The sequence below is a fragment of the Pituophis catenifer genome, unplaced genomic scaffold (assembly GCF_029215685.1).
Source record: "Pituophis catenifer annectens isolate HBS135680 unplaced genomic scaffold, rPitCat1.0.hap2 SCAF_1, whole genome shotgun sequence".
Taxonomy (NCBI): Eukaryota; Metazoa; Chordata; class Lepidosauria; order Squamata; family Colubridae; genus Pituophis; species Pituophis catenifer.
In genome coordinates this window covers 4912202-4929268 of record NW_027256881.1, presented here as the reverse complement: position 1 = coordinate 4929268, position 17067 = coordinate 4912202, and the positions used below count along the sequence as shown (strand labels likewise).

Below are 17067 nucleotides of genomic sequence, written 5' to 3'. Positions count from 1 at the left end.
ACTCCCATTTTAGCCATGCTTGGGATTTTTAAAACTCGCTAAACTCCTTTGACCTAAGTCGGGGAAGTTTGCTGTGGGGGTGAAGTCCTTTGTGAAGATGATGATCCCCTTTTAAAATATCACTTTTTAAGCCATCAGGTGAAACTCCAAGGAAATCCCAATGCACTCCATTCTGCAATTAATAATGACTTATTCTATATAATGGGGTTTTAATGGGAATTTGAGTTTTTATTGTTGAATTTTAATTGGACTTCTTGTTGTTTATTGCTGTGAGCCGCCCTGAGTCCTTGTGGAGAAAGGGCGGCATATAAGTCCGATAATTAATAAATAAATAAATAAATAAATAAATAAATAAATAAATAAATAATGCTCAACCTGAGCAACTTTAAGAAGTGTGGACTTCCAGAATGCCCCCAGCCAGAATGCTTTAAGAAGGGTGGACTTCTACTCCCAGAGTTCCCTAGCCAATATGCTTTCAGAGGTGCGGACTTCAACTCCCAGAATTCAGCATGGCTGAGGAATTCTGGGAAATGAAGTCCATTCTAAACAGTGTTTAGAATGCTTTTTACTATTAGTATAGTTATCTACCTCAAAGATACCCTTAAGCAATAAAGGTTTGGCTTGGTGGTCTTTCCCTGGACAACAGCCTAATTCAGTGATGGTGAACCTATGGCATGTGTGCCGGAAGTGGCACGCAGGACCATCTCTCCGGGCATGCCAGCCGTCGCCTGTTGCTCTTCCGGTTTCTGGCACGTGCATACATGCTGGCCAGCTGGTCTTCGCACGTGCATGCCTGCCAGAAACCGGAAGACCAGTGACCGGCGCGCTTGTACATGGCGGAAACTGGAAGCTGAGCTTCCTGGCGTGCGCATGCGCGCCAGGGAACTGCTCTTCCGGTTTCTGGCGCTCACGCACGTGTGCACCAAGGAGCTGCTCTTCCGGTTTCCCGCGTTCCCGGCACTCGGTGCCGAAAAGGTTCGCCAACACTGGTCTAATTTATATCATGGCTTAGATCAGGGATGTCAAACTTAAGGCCCACGGGCCGGATCTGTGGGGGACTGGCCATGTGGCCCACCCGAGCTCTGGAGGCCGTCACAGCTGAAAACGGAGTTCGGGAGCCCGTTTTCACTGGCAGAGGGCTTGGGCCGCCACAGGCGCCCCCAACGTGAGTGACATTGAGCTGGCCACACCCATTCTCTCCCCCCCCCTTGAGGTCAAGCATAACCCTGATGCGGCCCTCAATGAAATAAGAGTTTGACACCCCTGGCTTAGATGGTTCATTAACCCCATATAGGTTTTTCGGCTTCCCCACGTTTCAGTCTCTGGGAACAATCTCTGGTTTAAAATCTGGGCAAAAGGGAACCGTTCATGAGTAACTGTTTTCCAACAAAGGGCTCCGGTCCCAGATGGATTGCTCCTACATCTGAAGATTATCTGGTTTTCCTTCTTTAGTTGGAATTCGGTGTTGTCAGCCATCCCGGTACAATTAATTTATTTTATAGGCAGTAAGCACAACTCTGTTTTTCTGATTTTTCACACTATAAACATGCAGCGCTCCCCGCTGTACGAGACTTTATTTGTTTTGGGGTGAAGCCTCCAAACTAACGGAGCAAAAGGCTGAGTGCATGATCGCACCACTGTGAAATGTGTATTTGCATTTTCAATCTAGTAATTCACACTTGCAAACAATGAAATTACCTTCCACTGCCGCTAAAGAAAGCAGTGTTATTATTATTACTGTTCATGCATATATGAGCTTTGCATTACCACACACACACACACAAACATACGGGAATGGAAAGGTATAAACTAGAATTTAAAATTGGACAGTTGTCTTCACATGCATTGTAGACATCAACAGCACTGGCTATACATCTCACAATTGTATCGTGAAGCAAAAACCAGTGCATGGTTAGCAACCAGCATTATTTAGCATCGCCAATTTTTATTTTTAATTTAAGGTCTCCCTGGCGAGCAGCTGTGTTAGTCTGCTGAAAACACAACAGCCATATTCAAATGACACCTGAGTCACTGTTCGGAGTTGCTGAAAACAGTGGTTTGTTTCAAACACCATTACACAAAGTTTCCTGGGTTGGCTAAAACAAGGAACTGTAGTTAATGAAAGACTTCATGAAGATCTGGTTTTATAATTGGATAGTTCACCAAAGAGAGATGCAGGGAGGAAGGAGAGAGGGGGAGGAGAGAGAGAGAGAGAGAGAGAGAGGAAGGGAGGTAGGGAGAAATAGAGAGAAATGAGAGGGGGGGGAGGAGAGAGAGAGAGGAAAGGAGGGAGATAGAGAGGAGAGAGGGGGGAATGAGAGGAGAGGACAGAGAGGTGGTGGGAGGGAGGGAGGGAGAGAGAGGAGGGAGGAGAGAGAGAGGGAGAGAGGGAGAGAGAGAGAGAGAGAGGAGGGAGGCGAGAGAGAGGAAGAGAGGGAGTGGGAGGAAGAGAGAGAGAGAAGAGAGGGAGAGAGAGAGAGGAAGGGAGGGAGAGGAGAGGAGGGAATGAGAGGAAAGGACAGAGGTGGTGGGAGGGAGGGAGAGGGAGAGGAGGGAGAGGGGGAGGAGAGAGAGAGGAAGAGAGGGAGTGAGAGGAAGTGAGAGAGAGAGGAGAGAAGGAGAGAGAGGAAGGGAGGGAGAGGAGAGGAGGTGAGAGGAGGACAGAGAGGTGGCAGGAGGGAGGGAGAGGGAGGAGAGAGGAAGGGAGGGAGGAAGAGAGAGAGAGGACAGAGGGAGGGTGGCAGAGAGAGGAGGGGGGGAATGAGAGGAGAAGACAGAGAGGTGGCAGGAGGTAGAGAGAGAGGAGGGGAGGGAGGGAGGGAGGAAGAGAGAGAGAGAGAGAGAGAGAGAGAGAGAGAGAGAGAGAGAGAGAGAGAGAGAGAGAGAGAGAGAGAGAGAGAGAGAGAGAGGGAGCGCTCTTAAGCCAAGAAATTATTGTCTGATCTTTCGCAAAGTGTCTTATGGCACCTTAAAACCTAATAAATTCACCATGCCAGGAGCTTTCACGGACTAGAATCCATTTTATGCCTTTGATTAAACAGACTAAGCCCACAAGAGTCGCATATGTTTATCTTGAACTTACAACAATATCCTGTCCAAAAAAAAAGAAAAAGAAAGAAAGAAAAAGAATCCCCCCTCCCCCCAAATAATCTAATTCCAGAGGGATCACCACAGGTAACATCTGTTCCAGCCAAAGAAAGGAAGGATGGAAGAATTTGGTGGCAACTTTGAATGGAAATAATTGGACGCGTGCATTTTGCGGGCCTCGCGCTTACATCCTTGTAAATCTCTTCTTTTAAGATGTCACAGAAGGCGCTATAACGCTGCAATCCTCCGCCCCACCCACCCCGCTAGGGCGGGGGGTGGAAGGAAATTAAAAGCACACGCGCGCCACAAACTCAGCTCTCCCTGAAGCACTGAAGCGGCAAATATCAAGGGCACAGGCCGGGCTGAACTGTGGAAAAGCGCCATGGTGACAATTTGGCAGGGGGTGCGGGAGTGTGTGGGAAGCGCAGGCAGCTGGCTCAGCCTGGATAAAAGGGGCGGCCTGGCCTGTGACAAATGGCCGGCTGATACAAAAGAACCCGAGACGGTGACAGGCTGAAGAACAGGTCAATATCAGGCTGTCACAAAGCCCTTCCAGAAGCGTAATTAACTGCTTACTAACCTGGCATCATCATTCATTGTGCAGTGGTCAATGGGTGCCATGAAGCTCACCAGCTTGCTGTGGACATGATACCTGGAAGGCCGGGGAGGTGGGTTGGCGGGGGGAGGGATGAGAGGAAGGAAATAAGAGAAGAGAAGGCGTTAAAGGAAGATCTTCCAATAGAAAAAGCTTTGCCCATCCTGAGAAAAAGGGGGCTTTAAGGTAGGGGCTCCGTGGAAGAGGTTTGGGGCTCCCGAGTTGAAGGGTGGGCTCCTGGGTGCTTTCTGAGCGTGGCTGTTTTCTTGCAGAGGTTTCATGAGCCAACTAGGTAACAACATCGGGGCTAGAAGGGAGCGCAGGGAAGAGGAGGAGGGCAACGGGGAGGACTCCTCTGGGATGCTTGGTGCTCTCTGGGTTCGGTTGTTTTCTTGCTAGACATTTCATGACCCAACAAGGTAACATCATCAGGACTAGAAGGGAGTGGGGTTTATGGAAAGGAGGAGGAGGAGGAGGAGGAGGAGGAGGAGGAGGAGGAGGAGGAGGAGGAGGAGGAGGAGGAGGAGGAGGAGGAGGAGGAGGAGGAGGAGGAGGAGGAGGAGGAGGAGGAGGAGGAAAATGACTCTGGGATCCTTGGGGCTCTCTCAGTTTGGTTGTTTTCTTGCAGACGTTTCATGACCCAACTAGGTAACATTATCAGAGCTAGAAGGGAGTGGGATTTATAGAAAGGAGGAGGAGGAGGAGGAGGAAAATAACTCTGGGATCCTTGGGGCTCTCTCAGTTTGGTTGTTATCTTGCAGACGTTTCATGACCCCACTAGGTAACTTTATCAGAGCTAGAAGGGAGTGGGATTTATGGAGAGGAGGAGGAGGAGGAGGAGGAGGAGGAGGAGGAGGAGGAGGAGGAGGAGGAGGAGGAGGAGGAGGAGGAGGAGGAGGAGGAGGAGGAGGAGGGGAGAGGATGATTTTGGGATCCCTGATGCTCTCTCAGCTTGGTTGTTTTCTTTCAGATGTTTCATGACCCAACTAGGTAACATCATCAAGTCTAGAAGGGAGTGGGGTTTATGGAGAGGAAGAGGAGGAGGAGGAGGAGGAGGAGGAGGAGGAGGAGGAGGAGGAGGAGGAGGAGGAGAACTCTGGGATCCCTGATGCTCTCTCAGCTTGGTTGTTTTCTTTCAGGCGTTTCATGACCCAACTAGATAACATCATCAGTTACCTCTCTACTTACCTACAACAACTTCAATTTGCGAACCTGAATCCCTTTTAACACTGGTGGTGCTACCTAGTTGTGTAATGAAAGGTTCCTTATACATATTATTGTGATTCTCCAGGCTCAATCAGATCAATACCCTCACAAGACTCCAGAAATGGAGTCTGACTTGAATTCTGTGAGGTTGTTTTGAGGGGCGGGGGATGGGGGAGTTCGCTGGGTGTTTTTTTTTGGAAAATTTTTGACTGATGGTTTGGAACGATGCATCCCACAAAGTTTAATAATGCGGATGGTTTGGCTGAGGAGGTAAAATGTCTACAGAAAACCTGACCTTGGTGTTAATCTCTCCAACCATGAAGGACCCCAATAAAAACCATGCAGTTTGAAATATTTCATCGTTTATTTCAGGGGTCTTCAAATCAGGCAACTTGTGGACTTCAACTCCCAGAATTCCCCAGCTGGCATGGCTGGCTGAAGAATTCTGGGAGTTGAAGTCCACACGTCTTAAAGTTGTCAACTTTGGAGAACCCCTGATCTATTTTATAGCACTCACAGAAAACCAATGATTTAAAGAACTAAACAGAATTGTTTGTCACAGAATTATTTTTTATAAAAGGGAGGGGGGGGGCAGAATCCAGAAGTTGAGAGAACAGAAAACGGTTGTGCCTCTTTCTACTCACCGGATTTTTCTTCCTTTACTGGCCTTGGTGTCCACTTTCTTCCGAATTTTACTCCTCAATTTCTGGATAGCCAGCCATTGTCTATGGAAACAGAATGACAGGGTGGCATTTGGGCTGCACGGTGAAGAAAGGGCCTTCTATCTCCTTCTCAAAAGTGATGGAATCAACAATTGCAATCCAATCAGCTGCTGCCTCCATCTTCTGAGGCGCCTTCGTGGTATAGATAGTCCTTAATTTATGACTGCTTCAAATTTATGACGGATCTCCCTTGGGGATACTTAACAATCCAGTTCCAAAGTTCTGACAGTCACGTGTCCCCCCCCCCATGGTCATGTGACTGCAGGTGGGTTGCTTGGCAACGAACGTGTGTTTGCGGCCATTTTCAGCGGCCCATGATCACGTGACTATATTTTATGATGGTTTTGTTAAAAACTGGTATTTATTTTCTGGTTTTTCGGTGAAACGGCTGACAGCGAACAATGGATTCACTTTAGGACAGTGGCATTCATTTAACACGTCGCAAAAAAGATGGTAAAATTGGGTCAGGCACAGGGGTGACTTGCTTTGCAGACACATTATAACTTGCGACCATAATGGGCTCCATTATGGTCGCAAGTTGAGGACTATCTGTGTTCCCTTCTCAGGACTGTGACATTGTGGGTTCAAGATCAGGGCTGTTAGAACTCAGCACCTGCAGCAACAGCCTCAGTGGCTTGCCCTTATGCCCACAATTCCAGGTAGTCCTCGATTTACGACCACAATTGATCCCGAGATTTCTGTTGCTACATGAAACAATTGTTAAAGTCAGTTTTCTTGCCACAGTTGTTAAATGAATCACAGCGGTTGTTAAGATAAGAACAGAGTTGTTAAGTGAATCTGGCTTCCCCACTGACTTTGTCAGAAGGTTGCAAAAGGAGATCACATGACCTGGAAGACTGGAACTGTCATAAATATGAGTCAGCTGGCTGGACATGCGATAAAGCAAAGAAATACTGGAGTAGGATTCATATCCGAATACAGAAGAGTCTTAAAGTGAATATTAAGATAAAACCAGAAATGTTTCTTTTGGGTTTAATGGAAAAAGACTTGGAGAAAAAGATTGGGAACTTTGATTTTATATACCCTATTGCCTCGAAAATAAGACCCAACTGGAAAATAAGTCCTAGCATGATTTTTCAGGATGCTTGTAATAGAAGCCCTACCCCCAAAATAAGCCCCAGTTAAGATTGTCAGCCAGATGGATGCATTTAGTATCGTATTTCCCCCAAAATAAGAACTAACCAGAAAATAAGCCCTAATGTGTCTTTTGGAGCAAAAATTAATATAAGACCTGGTCTTATTTTCGGGGAAACATGGTATGGCAGCAAGATGAATTTATGCACAAAAATGGAAGGACACTTCAATTCCCCCAATGGACAAATGTCTGCTAAAGTTGGTGAAGCAGACATTAGCAGAGATGGCTAAGCCAACTGTTTTGATAAAAGAAAAAAAAAATACAAGTAATTTTATTTCTACTTGGAAACCGCTTCTGGACTTTGTGCTTGAGGAGGGGAAAAAAAATGAAACTTTGAAATGGCTAGTTGATATTGCTATGTAAAAGTAAAAAGTTGAAGTTTGATATTACTATTTTATTTTACTGCACCAAAGGGAGTTGGAAGTCAACTCCCTTTCTTTCTTTTTCCCTTCTTTTCTGCAATTTTCCCTTTCGTTTTCCCTCCCCTATTTTTCCTACTACCTATTTGTTTTTGTATTTTATACTATAAACTAATAAAAAATAAATATTAAAAAATAATAATAAATATGACTCAAGTTATCAAGCATCTGAATTTTGATCACAGGGATACTGTAAACGGCTGTTAATATGAAAAATGGCCAAAAGTCACTTTTTTCACTGCCGTTGTAACTTCTGTCACTAAACAAACCGTTGTAAGTTGAGGACTACCTGTAAAAGTTCTTTTAAAAATGAAAAAAACAAATGCCATGCTATGGGGCAAATTCTCTATATTCCCAATTCTAAGAGGAAGAGGGGAAAAAAAACACCCCACAATATACATACACCTGTTTTTTTTTAATTCGTGTTTAATTAAGGATATTTATTTAATAACAGCCGCTGGCTAATGCATAGGAAATGTGTTAAAGGAAACCCAAAATGAAATTAAAAAAAAAAAAAAGATTCAAAGGGCTGAAACAGCAACTCACTGCTGCAAAAAAAAAAAAAAACACCACAAAACTACTGGATGCATTAAAAAAAACCCAGGTGTGCTGGCAAAATGGTTTCATTCTTCTTAAAATATTGCCTGAGTTTCAGCTGCTGGGTGTCAAATATATTTGGTGGTTTGGCTGGAATAGCTCAGGTAACTTTACTCGGCTATAATTTAATGGGACAGAGACCAAACTACCACCCCCCTGCACTTAAGCAGTTATTACACTGCACATTTATCTGACTTTACAATAAAATAGATTACAGCAATTAAGATTATATTAAGATTGCGGTAATTGGATTTTGAGATTTGCCTCCCTGATCTGGGGCTCCCCAACAAGTAAATCAGATGAAAGCGGTGCCATTTGGGGTCTTAAAATAAAAATGTCTGTAATTACAATTCCTCTTTCTTCGTGGTTTTACTCTTTGGCGCAACGCTGAAGGTAAAAAGAAACTTTTTAAAAACATCTGTCCTATTTTTCTCCTTGACCCAAATGTCAAAGTGATGTACCAGAATTAAAAAAAAAAAAAAGAGAGAGATTTGCTTTGCAGGATAGCCAAAAAACCTGAGTTCTGAACAAATTATACACACCATGTTCAAAGTGTTGTTTTATCGTTGAGCTGCAGGACGCTCAGCTCCAGAAATACTTGTAAATGGTCAAACTCTAAAGAGATGTGAACCTGCCTAGTTTTTTTTAAAAAAAACTGCAAGTTTTTAAGATATGGTATAGAGAAGCGGTATCAAACACAAGGCCCACGGACCAGATATGGCTTGTGATGTGGTTGGATCTGGCCCGTAGAGTCGTCCTGGAAAATGTAAGGGGCTGACCCGGTCTATCCAATTTGAAGAGGAAACATCAGGCCAGCATGACTTTGGCCCGGTCTACCCAATAAAAAGAAACATGCCAGCAGTTTGGGGAGTGGTGTCAAGCTGGCCACGCCCACCCAATCTGTCACACCCTCCTATCTGCCACGCCCACCCAATCGGCCACACCCGCCCAGCCCCCCCAAGGACAATAACAGCCCTGATGCGGTCCTCCATGAAATAGAGTTTGACACCCCTAGTATAGGGTATCCTGCCTAAGCAGGGGGTTGGACTAGAAGACCTCCAAGATCCCTTCCAACTCTGTTATTCTAAATTCTACTTTAAGGGGAAAAAAAAATCATGCTAGCTGTTAACGTTTTACCCTCAGCCCTTTAAGTTAGCAAACAGTGATTTGCTTGACAACTGTGGCAAAAAGATTGTAAAATGGGGGAAAACTCACTTTAAAACTCACTTTGCTTAGCAATGGAAATTTCGGGCTCATTTGAGGTTGTAAGACGAAGATTGCCTGCAAAATTGCATGTTAAGCATAGAGGCCCGTGATGGTGAACTTATGGCACACGTGCCACAGGTGACACAGAGAGCCATATCTGTGGACACGCGAGCGTTGCCCTAGCTCAGCTCCAGCGCGCATGTGCGGGCCGGCCAGCTGATTTGCCCATAAGACACAAGGAATATAGTGAAACACTTGCCTTGTTGCAATGTAAACACAGGAGGTATTGACTTCATCAAACTAATATGATCCTTACTTTCCGATTTACATTTTGTGATTATGCCTTTAACTAAGTGGATTATGACATACTGGTAGTCCTCGTTTAACGAATACTTACAAGAGCCTTGATAGTACAGGGGTTTAGTGCACCCTGTTATTAACACAGCTGCCTGCAATTTCTGCTGGTTCGAATCTCTCCAAGGCTCAAGGTTGACTCAGCCTTCCATCCTTTCTAAGGTAGGTAAACTGAGGACCCAGTTTGTGGGGGCAATAAGCTGACTTTGTATAAAATATACAAAAGAATGAAGGCTATTGCTTAACGCATTGTAAGCCGCCCTGAGTCTCCGGAGAAGGGCGGCATATAAATCAAATTAAAAAAAAAAAAAAAACCTTACTCGGGGATCATTTTAACTTACAAACGATGAATGAGTGGTTTTTAGGACCAATCCTTGAAATTCTGGTTGTTGCAGTGTCCCTGTGGTCACACGATTGCGGCTGGCAATTTGGTGCCCAGTTCACAATCACAATGTTGCAGCGCCCTCATGGACATGTGGGAAGAAGCCTCATGGACTTCACTGCCAGCTTTTGACAAGCAGTCAATGGGAAAGCCAGCAGGAGGTCCCAAACGATGAACATGTGACACTGCACTTAAATCACATCACGGGATTCATTCAATGACCGCAATTGGAAGTGCCGTTGCTAAATTGTGCAGTCACGTGTGCTTTCAACCGTGTCATTTAATGACAGAAATTCCTGTCCTGGTTGCTATTGTTAACCGAGGACTACTTATATTTATATTTTCTCCTTATTTTTTGTGGTTTCTAATTTACTGCCTGATCCTTGCATGTAGAATAGAATAGAAAAACAGAGTTGGAAGGGACCTTGGAGGTCTTCTAGTCCAACCCCCTGCTTAGGCAGGATACCCTTCACCACTTCAGACAAATGGTGATCCAACATCTTCTTAAAAACTTCCAGGGTTGAAGCATTCACAACTTCTGGAGGCAAGTTGTTCCACTGATTAATTGTTCTCACTGCCAGGAAATTTCTCCTTAGTTCTAGGTTGCTTCTCTCCTTGATCCGTTTCCATCCATTATTCCTTGTCTGGCCTACAGGTGCTTTGGAGAATAGCTTGACTCCCTTTTCTTTGGAGCAGCCCCTGAGATAGTGGAAGACTGCTATCACGTCTCCCCTAGGCCTTCTTTTCATTAAACTAGACATACCCAGTTCCTGCAACCGTTCTTCATATGTTTTAGCCTGCAGTCTCCTAATCATCTTTGTTGCTCTTCTCTGCACTTTCTAGAGTCTCCACATCTTTTTTACATCGTGGCGACCAGCACACTGCTGGCTGATATTTAAATGATTGAAGATCCCTCTCAGAGTTACTACTATTGAGTGAGGTACCACATATACTGTACCTGTGCGTTTTGTTTTTCTTGCCTAAATGTAGAACCTTACTTTTGTAAGGTTCTTTATATAAAAATATATATATTCAAAGTGTGATCATTTTGTGTACCAACCCTTCTCTGTATTGTAGCAACTCAGAAGCTCAATGTGTGGTCAGGATGTCTGGCTGAATATAAAGTCTTTTTCAATCTAAGGGCAATTTCCCTGATTTGAGTAGGAATAGATCCACTTCATGAATCAATCCGTGTAGACGTACCACGTCTGTTTTTTTTTAAAGGATATAAACTCCCTGCCTTAAGCTGAAAGATGGACCGCCTGACTTGTATTCTTTGTTCTCAATAAACTGCAGGGTCTGTTTAGAAGTGATAGGGCCCTGGAGCTGATAACGTTTGTGTTATGGGTGACCAGCTGTAGGAGATACACAGTCTGAATCTGCCCCAACAAGCTTCCAATCAAATACCGTCTTGAATTCTGCATCTTTTCACTTGCGTCGAAAAAAGAGGGAAAGTTTTGCCTTCCAAATTGTGAGCTCTAGTCTACCATCTGCTGCCATCCAATTTTAAAAAAGGCTGCCTGGTCCTGGATTTGTTTCTCTTCCTCTTCATTCATCTCTGCCTCCTTCCCACATCGGCTCTGACGGGGGCTCATAATTAATATCGAAGGCAAGTTAGTATAATAAATAGCAACAACATAAAATATAAAGACAAGCAAATTACCAAGAACGAAGTACAATTCAGTGAGGTGGGGGTGGGTGGGAGAGAGTTTTATTCTTATTTATTTTAGGTGGGTTTTTTTTTTACCTTGCCTTTATTATTTTTATGAATAACTCAAGGCAGTGAACATACCTAATGTTCCTTCCTAGTTCTGTTTTCCCCACAACAACAACCCTGTAAGATAAGTTGGGCTGCAAGAATGACTGGCCCAAAGTCACCCAACTGGCTTCCATGCCTAAGGCGGGACTAGAACTCACCGTCTCCTGGTGATTGGCCCAAAGTCACCCAACTGGCTTTCATGCCTAAAGCAGGACTAGAACTCACCGTCTTCTGATGATTGATCCAAAGTCATCAAGCCAGCGTCCGTGCCAAATTGGGACTAGAACTCACGGTCTCCTGGTGATTGGCCCAAAGTCACCCAACTGGCATTCCTGCCTAAGGCGGGACTAGAACTCACCGTCTCCTGGTGATTGGCCCAAAGTCACCCAACTGGCTTTCATGCCTAAAGCAGGACTATAACTCACGGTCTCCTGGTGATTGGCCCAAAGTCACCCAACTGGCATTCATGCCTAAGGCGGGACTAGAACTCACCATCTCCTGGTGATTGGCCCAAAGTCACCCAGCTGGCTTCCATGCTTAAGGCAGGAATAGAGCTCAATTTGCTGGTTTCTAGCCTAGTGCCTTAACCACTAGACCACACTGCTTTTAAAAGCAGAGCCTCTGCAAAAGAAAGGTCTGAAGTGGGAGGATTTACTAAATTTATTTGAGACATATTTGTCAATATTCAACCAAGATGGACAACGTATATTTAACATTGGTTTGATATACAGCTAATCCTTGATTTACAACAGTCCATTTAGTGACCATTCAAAGTTACAACGGCACTGAAAATGTGACTTATGACCATTTTTCACACTCATGACCGTTGCAGCATCCCCATGTTCCTGTGATCAAAATTCAGATGCTTTGCAACTGGTTCATATTTATGACCGTTGCAGTGTCCCAAGGTCACGTGATCCCCTTTTGCGACCTTCTGACAAGCAAAGTCAATGGGGAAGCCAGATTCACTTAACAACCAGGTTACTAACTTATCGACTGCAGTGATTCACTGAACAACTGTGGCAAGAAAAGTCGTAGAATGGGCCAAAACTCACTTAACCAATGTTTCACTAAACAACAGAAATCTTGGGCTCAATTGTGGTCCTACGGACTTGTATATTGTGCAATTATGATGATGATGATGATGATGATGAAGAAGAAGATTATTATTATTATTATTATTATTATTATTATTGTTGTTGTTGTTGTTGTTGTTGTTGTTGTCTTGTTTACAAACTTTGTATTTTTGTTTCTGTGGAGGTTTTTTAACAACTTATCTTTAAAATACATAAAATGTATTAGAAAAAAAAGAGTCTGAATGCAAGCTATTAGTCGCAGAGCCTCTATCTCTTGTTAAAGGCCTATGACAGGGGTCAGCAACCCACGGCTCTGGAGCCGCATGTGGCTCTTTCAACCCTCTGCTGTGGCTCCCTGTCACCAGTCGGCAAAAGGAAAAAGGATGCCGTCCTAGGAGGAGAGTCTATGGTGGGGGACCCGGACTTCCAGTCAGCAGAGGAAAAAGGACTCCATGCTAGGAGGAGACTCTATGGTGGGGGAACCGGGCTTCTGGTCGGCAGAGGAAAAAGGATGCCGCGCTAGGAGGAGACTCTATGGTGGGGGAACCGGGCTTCTGGTCGGCAGAGGAAAAAGGATGCCGCGCTAGGAGGAGACTCTATGGTGGGGGAACCGGGCTTCTGGTCGGCAGAGGAAAAAGGATGCCGCGCTAGGAGGAGACTCTATGGTGGGGGAACCGGGCTTCTGGTCGGCAGAGGAAAAAGGATGCCGCGCTAGCAGGAGACTCTATGGTGGGGGAACCGGGCTTCTGGTTGGCGGAGGAAAAAGGACACCACGCTAGGGGGATACTCTATGGTGGGGGAACCGGACCTCTGGTTGGCTCCAGAATTGAACGGGGGGCTTCCGGTTAGGACCTTTGTGGCTCTTTTGAGTGTTTAAGGTTGCTGACCCCTGGCCTATGATATCGAAGCACTTACCTGCCCATCGCCACTTGATCATTTGGATCCAAGGAAGTGGTTTTGCGTTCAATAAGTTCCCGGAGCAGCTGGAAGCAAGAAAAAGGGAAATGACGTTGAGAAAGAGCAGATCGAGACAAAGCTGGAAGCCTTTTGAATGGGCAGATAAGAATCATGATGATGGTTTGCATCACGACTTCTGAAGCTAGGAGCTATGCTTTCCAAGAGCTGTTCTCCTGATTTTTCCTTCTACATTCTAGAGAGAATTGTTCTGAGTTATAGCTTCTCGGTTTAGGAAAACAACTAGCTTGTATTCCACTGCTTGACTCTTACAAGCAAATCTGTATTGTTATCTTCTGATGTAGCTAAATTAGGGGGATTTGGATCTCTGTCATATATTTACGACCTGGTTCCGAAAATCAGACAGCACCAGCCGTGGGTTTCACATTAGGTTACTACCAGTTCGCCCCGCACACACCTGCTTCGTGCACCCGGCCTTCTGTGCATGCGGCCAGCCTCAAAAACGTGCCTAAATAGGATGGCATAGAGCAGGCCCACCCACAATTTCTGCTACCGGTTCGGGTGAAGTAGTCCAAACCGGCTGAATACCAACTCTGTACAGCACACCCCCTCCGCACATAAACAAAACCATAGCAAATAATGGATTAATTTAACAACCACAGTGTTCACTTAACAATTGCCACACACACACAGACACACACACACACACACACACACAAAAGCTCACAAAATTGGGTTGGTCATTGGGGTGATCCCCTTTACGATCATGACTTGCAACTGTATTGTTCTTGATTATATTGCAAGCCAGGGTTTGTGAAACTCAGCCTGGAATTTCCTCAACCGGTTTGTCACCTTTCAAAAAGAATAACAACTAAAACGATCTATTTAGCTGAAGAGACATTTTGCAAACGGCTCAGTAAGATACAAGTCTTCAAGGGTCTCCAACCTTGGCAACGTTAAGACTTGTGGAATTCAACTCCCAGGATACCCTAGTCACTAGAAACCAACCTAGAACTCAGGAGAAATTTCCTGACTGTTAGAACAATTAACCAGTGGAAGGACTTGTCTCCAGAAGTTGTGTGTGCTCCAACACCGGAGGCTTTTAAGAAGAGATTGAACAGATATTTGACCAAAATGGTATAGGACCGTGATGGCGAACCTATGGCACACGTGTCACAGGTGGCACGTGGAGCCATATCTGTGGGTATGTGAGCGTTGCCCTAGCTCAGCTCCAACTAATTTCTGGTCCCACCGGAAGTCAGGAAACAGGCTGTTTCCGGCCTCTGGGGGGCCTCCATAGGCTCCAAAAAAGCCTCAGGAGTCTGGGGAGGGCGGAAAACGGGCCTACCAGGCCATCATGTGCCAAAAGTGAGGAGAGCACCGGGGGGGAGGGGTCGGGATGCATTGAATTATGGGGGTGAGCACGCATGCACGCGACCCCCCCCGCTCCCCCCACTTTTGACACGCAATGGCAAAAAGGTTAGCCATCACTGGTATAGGATCTCCTGCTTGAGAAGGGGGTTAGACTAAAAGACCTCAAAAGTCCCTTCCAACTCCATTATTCTGTCATCTCCGGTAGCTTTCGGACATGGTCGTAGATACTCTACACTGAGCTTATTCTTTATTCTGGAGGTTCTGTCAAAAGCATGTCGGATATAAGAACCAGCTTGCCTTCTTCATTCCCTGCCAAGGTATTGAACAAACATGGGATCGCATCTCATAGGAGATGAGAAACTAAGCTATACTGTGGAAACACCATACAAGCTTATCCAAGACAAGCCTTGAAGCCCTAAAGGAGTTCTCACAAAGAAGAGGAAGTCAACCTATTTTCCAAAACATCAGAAGGCAAATCAAGGAACAGAGGGCCAGACAAGAAGCAATGGATGGAAACTAATCAAGGAGAGAAGGAACCTGGAATTAAGGAGAAATTTCCTGACAGTGAGGACAATTAACCAGTGGGACAACTTGCCTCCAGAAGTTGTTGGATACTCCAACACTGGAAGCTTTTAAGAGATTAGACAACTGTTTGTCTAAGGAGCACCTGGAGGCTCCAGCTGGTCCAGAATGCAGCCGCGCGGGTAATTATGGGGCAACATGGCGCTCCCATGTAACACCTCTCCTGCGTGAGCTGCACAGGCTCCCGGTGGTCTTCCGGGTGAGCTTCAAGGTATTGGTTCTCATCTTTAAAGCGCTCCATGGCTTAGGGCCTGGGTACTTACGAGACCACCTTCTGCCACCGATAACCTCCCACTGGCCAATTCGCTCCCACAGAGAGGGTCTCCTCAGGGTGCCGTCGGTCAAGCAATGTCGACTGACAACCCCCAGGGGGAGAGCCTTCTCTGTGGGGGTACCTGCCCTCTGGAACGATCTACCCCCAGGAATATGACTGATCCCGGACCTCTGTACTTTCCGCCGAGCGTTAAAGACCTTCTTATTCCAGCAAGCCGGGCTGGCTTAAAATTTTAATGGGTTATTTTATGGGGAAAGGGTTTTAAAATTTAGGGAAGCCAAACTGATTTAATTCTGTTTTAATTCTTTTTAATTTTTATACCGTATGTGTTTTAAATTTTGGCTGTTCACTGCCCTGAGTCCTTCGGGAGAAGGGCGGTATACAAATTTAAATAATAAATAAATAAATAAATAAATAAATAAATAAATAAATAAATAAATAAATAAATAAAAAAAATGGTATAAGGTTTCCTGCCTGAGCAGGGGGTTGGACTAGAAGACCTCCAAGGTCCCTTCCTACTCTTTATTATTCTGTATTCTGTCATCTCCAGTAGCTTTCAGCCCTGGTCACAGATACCCTGAAAGGAATCTTAGGAACGAAGGGGAGTGGCGAGTGGGGAAATCTTTGGTGTGACAGAAAGCGGGAGGGGAAAAAAAAATGAGGAAAGCGGAATCCACTTGGGAATGCAACACAGAACGCCATTAGGAAGACGTATTGTACTACAGTTAATTTCAGGCGAATCAATGAGCGTTGCGGCGTTCCCTTCATCATTTTATGATTAGTTTAATCCGCCCCGTCTATATCAGCTCAGGTCTCTTTGAAAGGTCAGGCAGAAAACACAGGGAGAAAGGTTTGGCGAAGCATCCATCTCTGCCCCGGTAGGGGTGAAATAAGTTAACACGCATTAAATTCCCGAGCGAGAGGATGGGGTGGGGGGTCCTGGATTAGCAGAATCATATCAGCTGAGTCAGTGAATGGGTAGGAGATCATAATTGTAGCTCGGGGTTGAACTGTGGGGTCCATGGTGCTTGGTTGTTTTCTTGCAGACGTTTCATGACCGAACTAGGTAACAACATCAGGGCTAAAAAGGAGTGAGCTTTGTTCTCTTGTTTATAGACCGGTGCTTTGCCCTGTCAAGTGTAGGTAGTCCTCCACTTATAACAGTTCATTTATTGACTGTTCAAAGTCACAATGGCACTGACTTAGTGACTTATGACCATCTTTTGCACTTACGACTGTTGCAACGTCCCGTAGGAATGGCGTAGGAGGCTAATGCCTCTTACTAAGGCAGCATTTAACATCCAGCTGCCTGCAATTACTGCGAGTTCAATTCTCACCAGGCTCAAGGTCGACTCAGCCTTCC

The 17067-nt window shown here is 45.2% G+C and overlaps 1 protein-coding gene across 1 annotated transcript in view; it reads right to left on the bottom strand.

The window, feature by feature from the left end:
- The window catches only part of AATF (apoptosis antagonizing transcription factor), a 117987-nt gene that overhangs the window by 23323 nt on the left and 77597 nt on the right, over positions 1–17067 (bottom strand). The window contains exons 9-11 of the mRNA XM_070945249.1: positions 13475–13542; positions 5533–5613; positions 3668–3739 (exon numbers count right to left, since the gene is read on the bottom strand). Coding sequence (XP_070801350.1) covers positions 3668–3739; positions 5533–5613; positions 13475–13542 — 221 coding nt within the window. The remainder of the gene's footprint in view (positions 1–3667; positions 3740–5532; positions 5614–13474; positions 13543–17067) is intronic.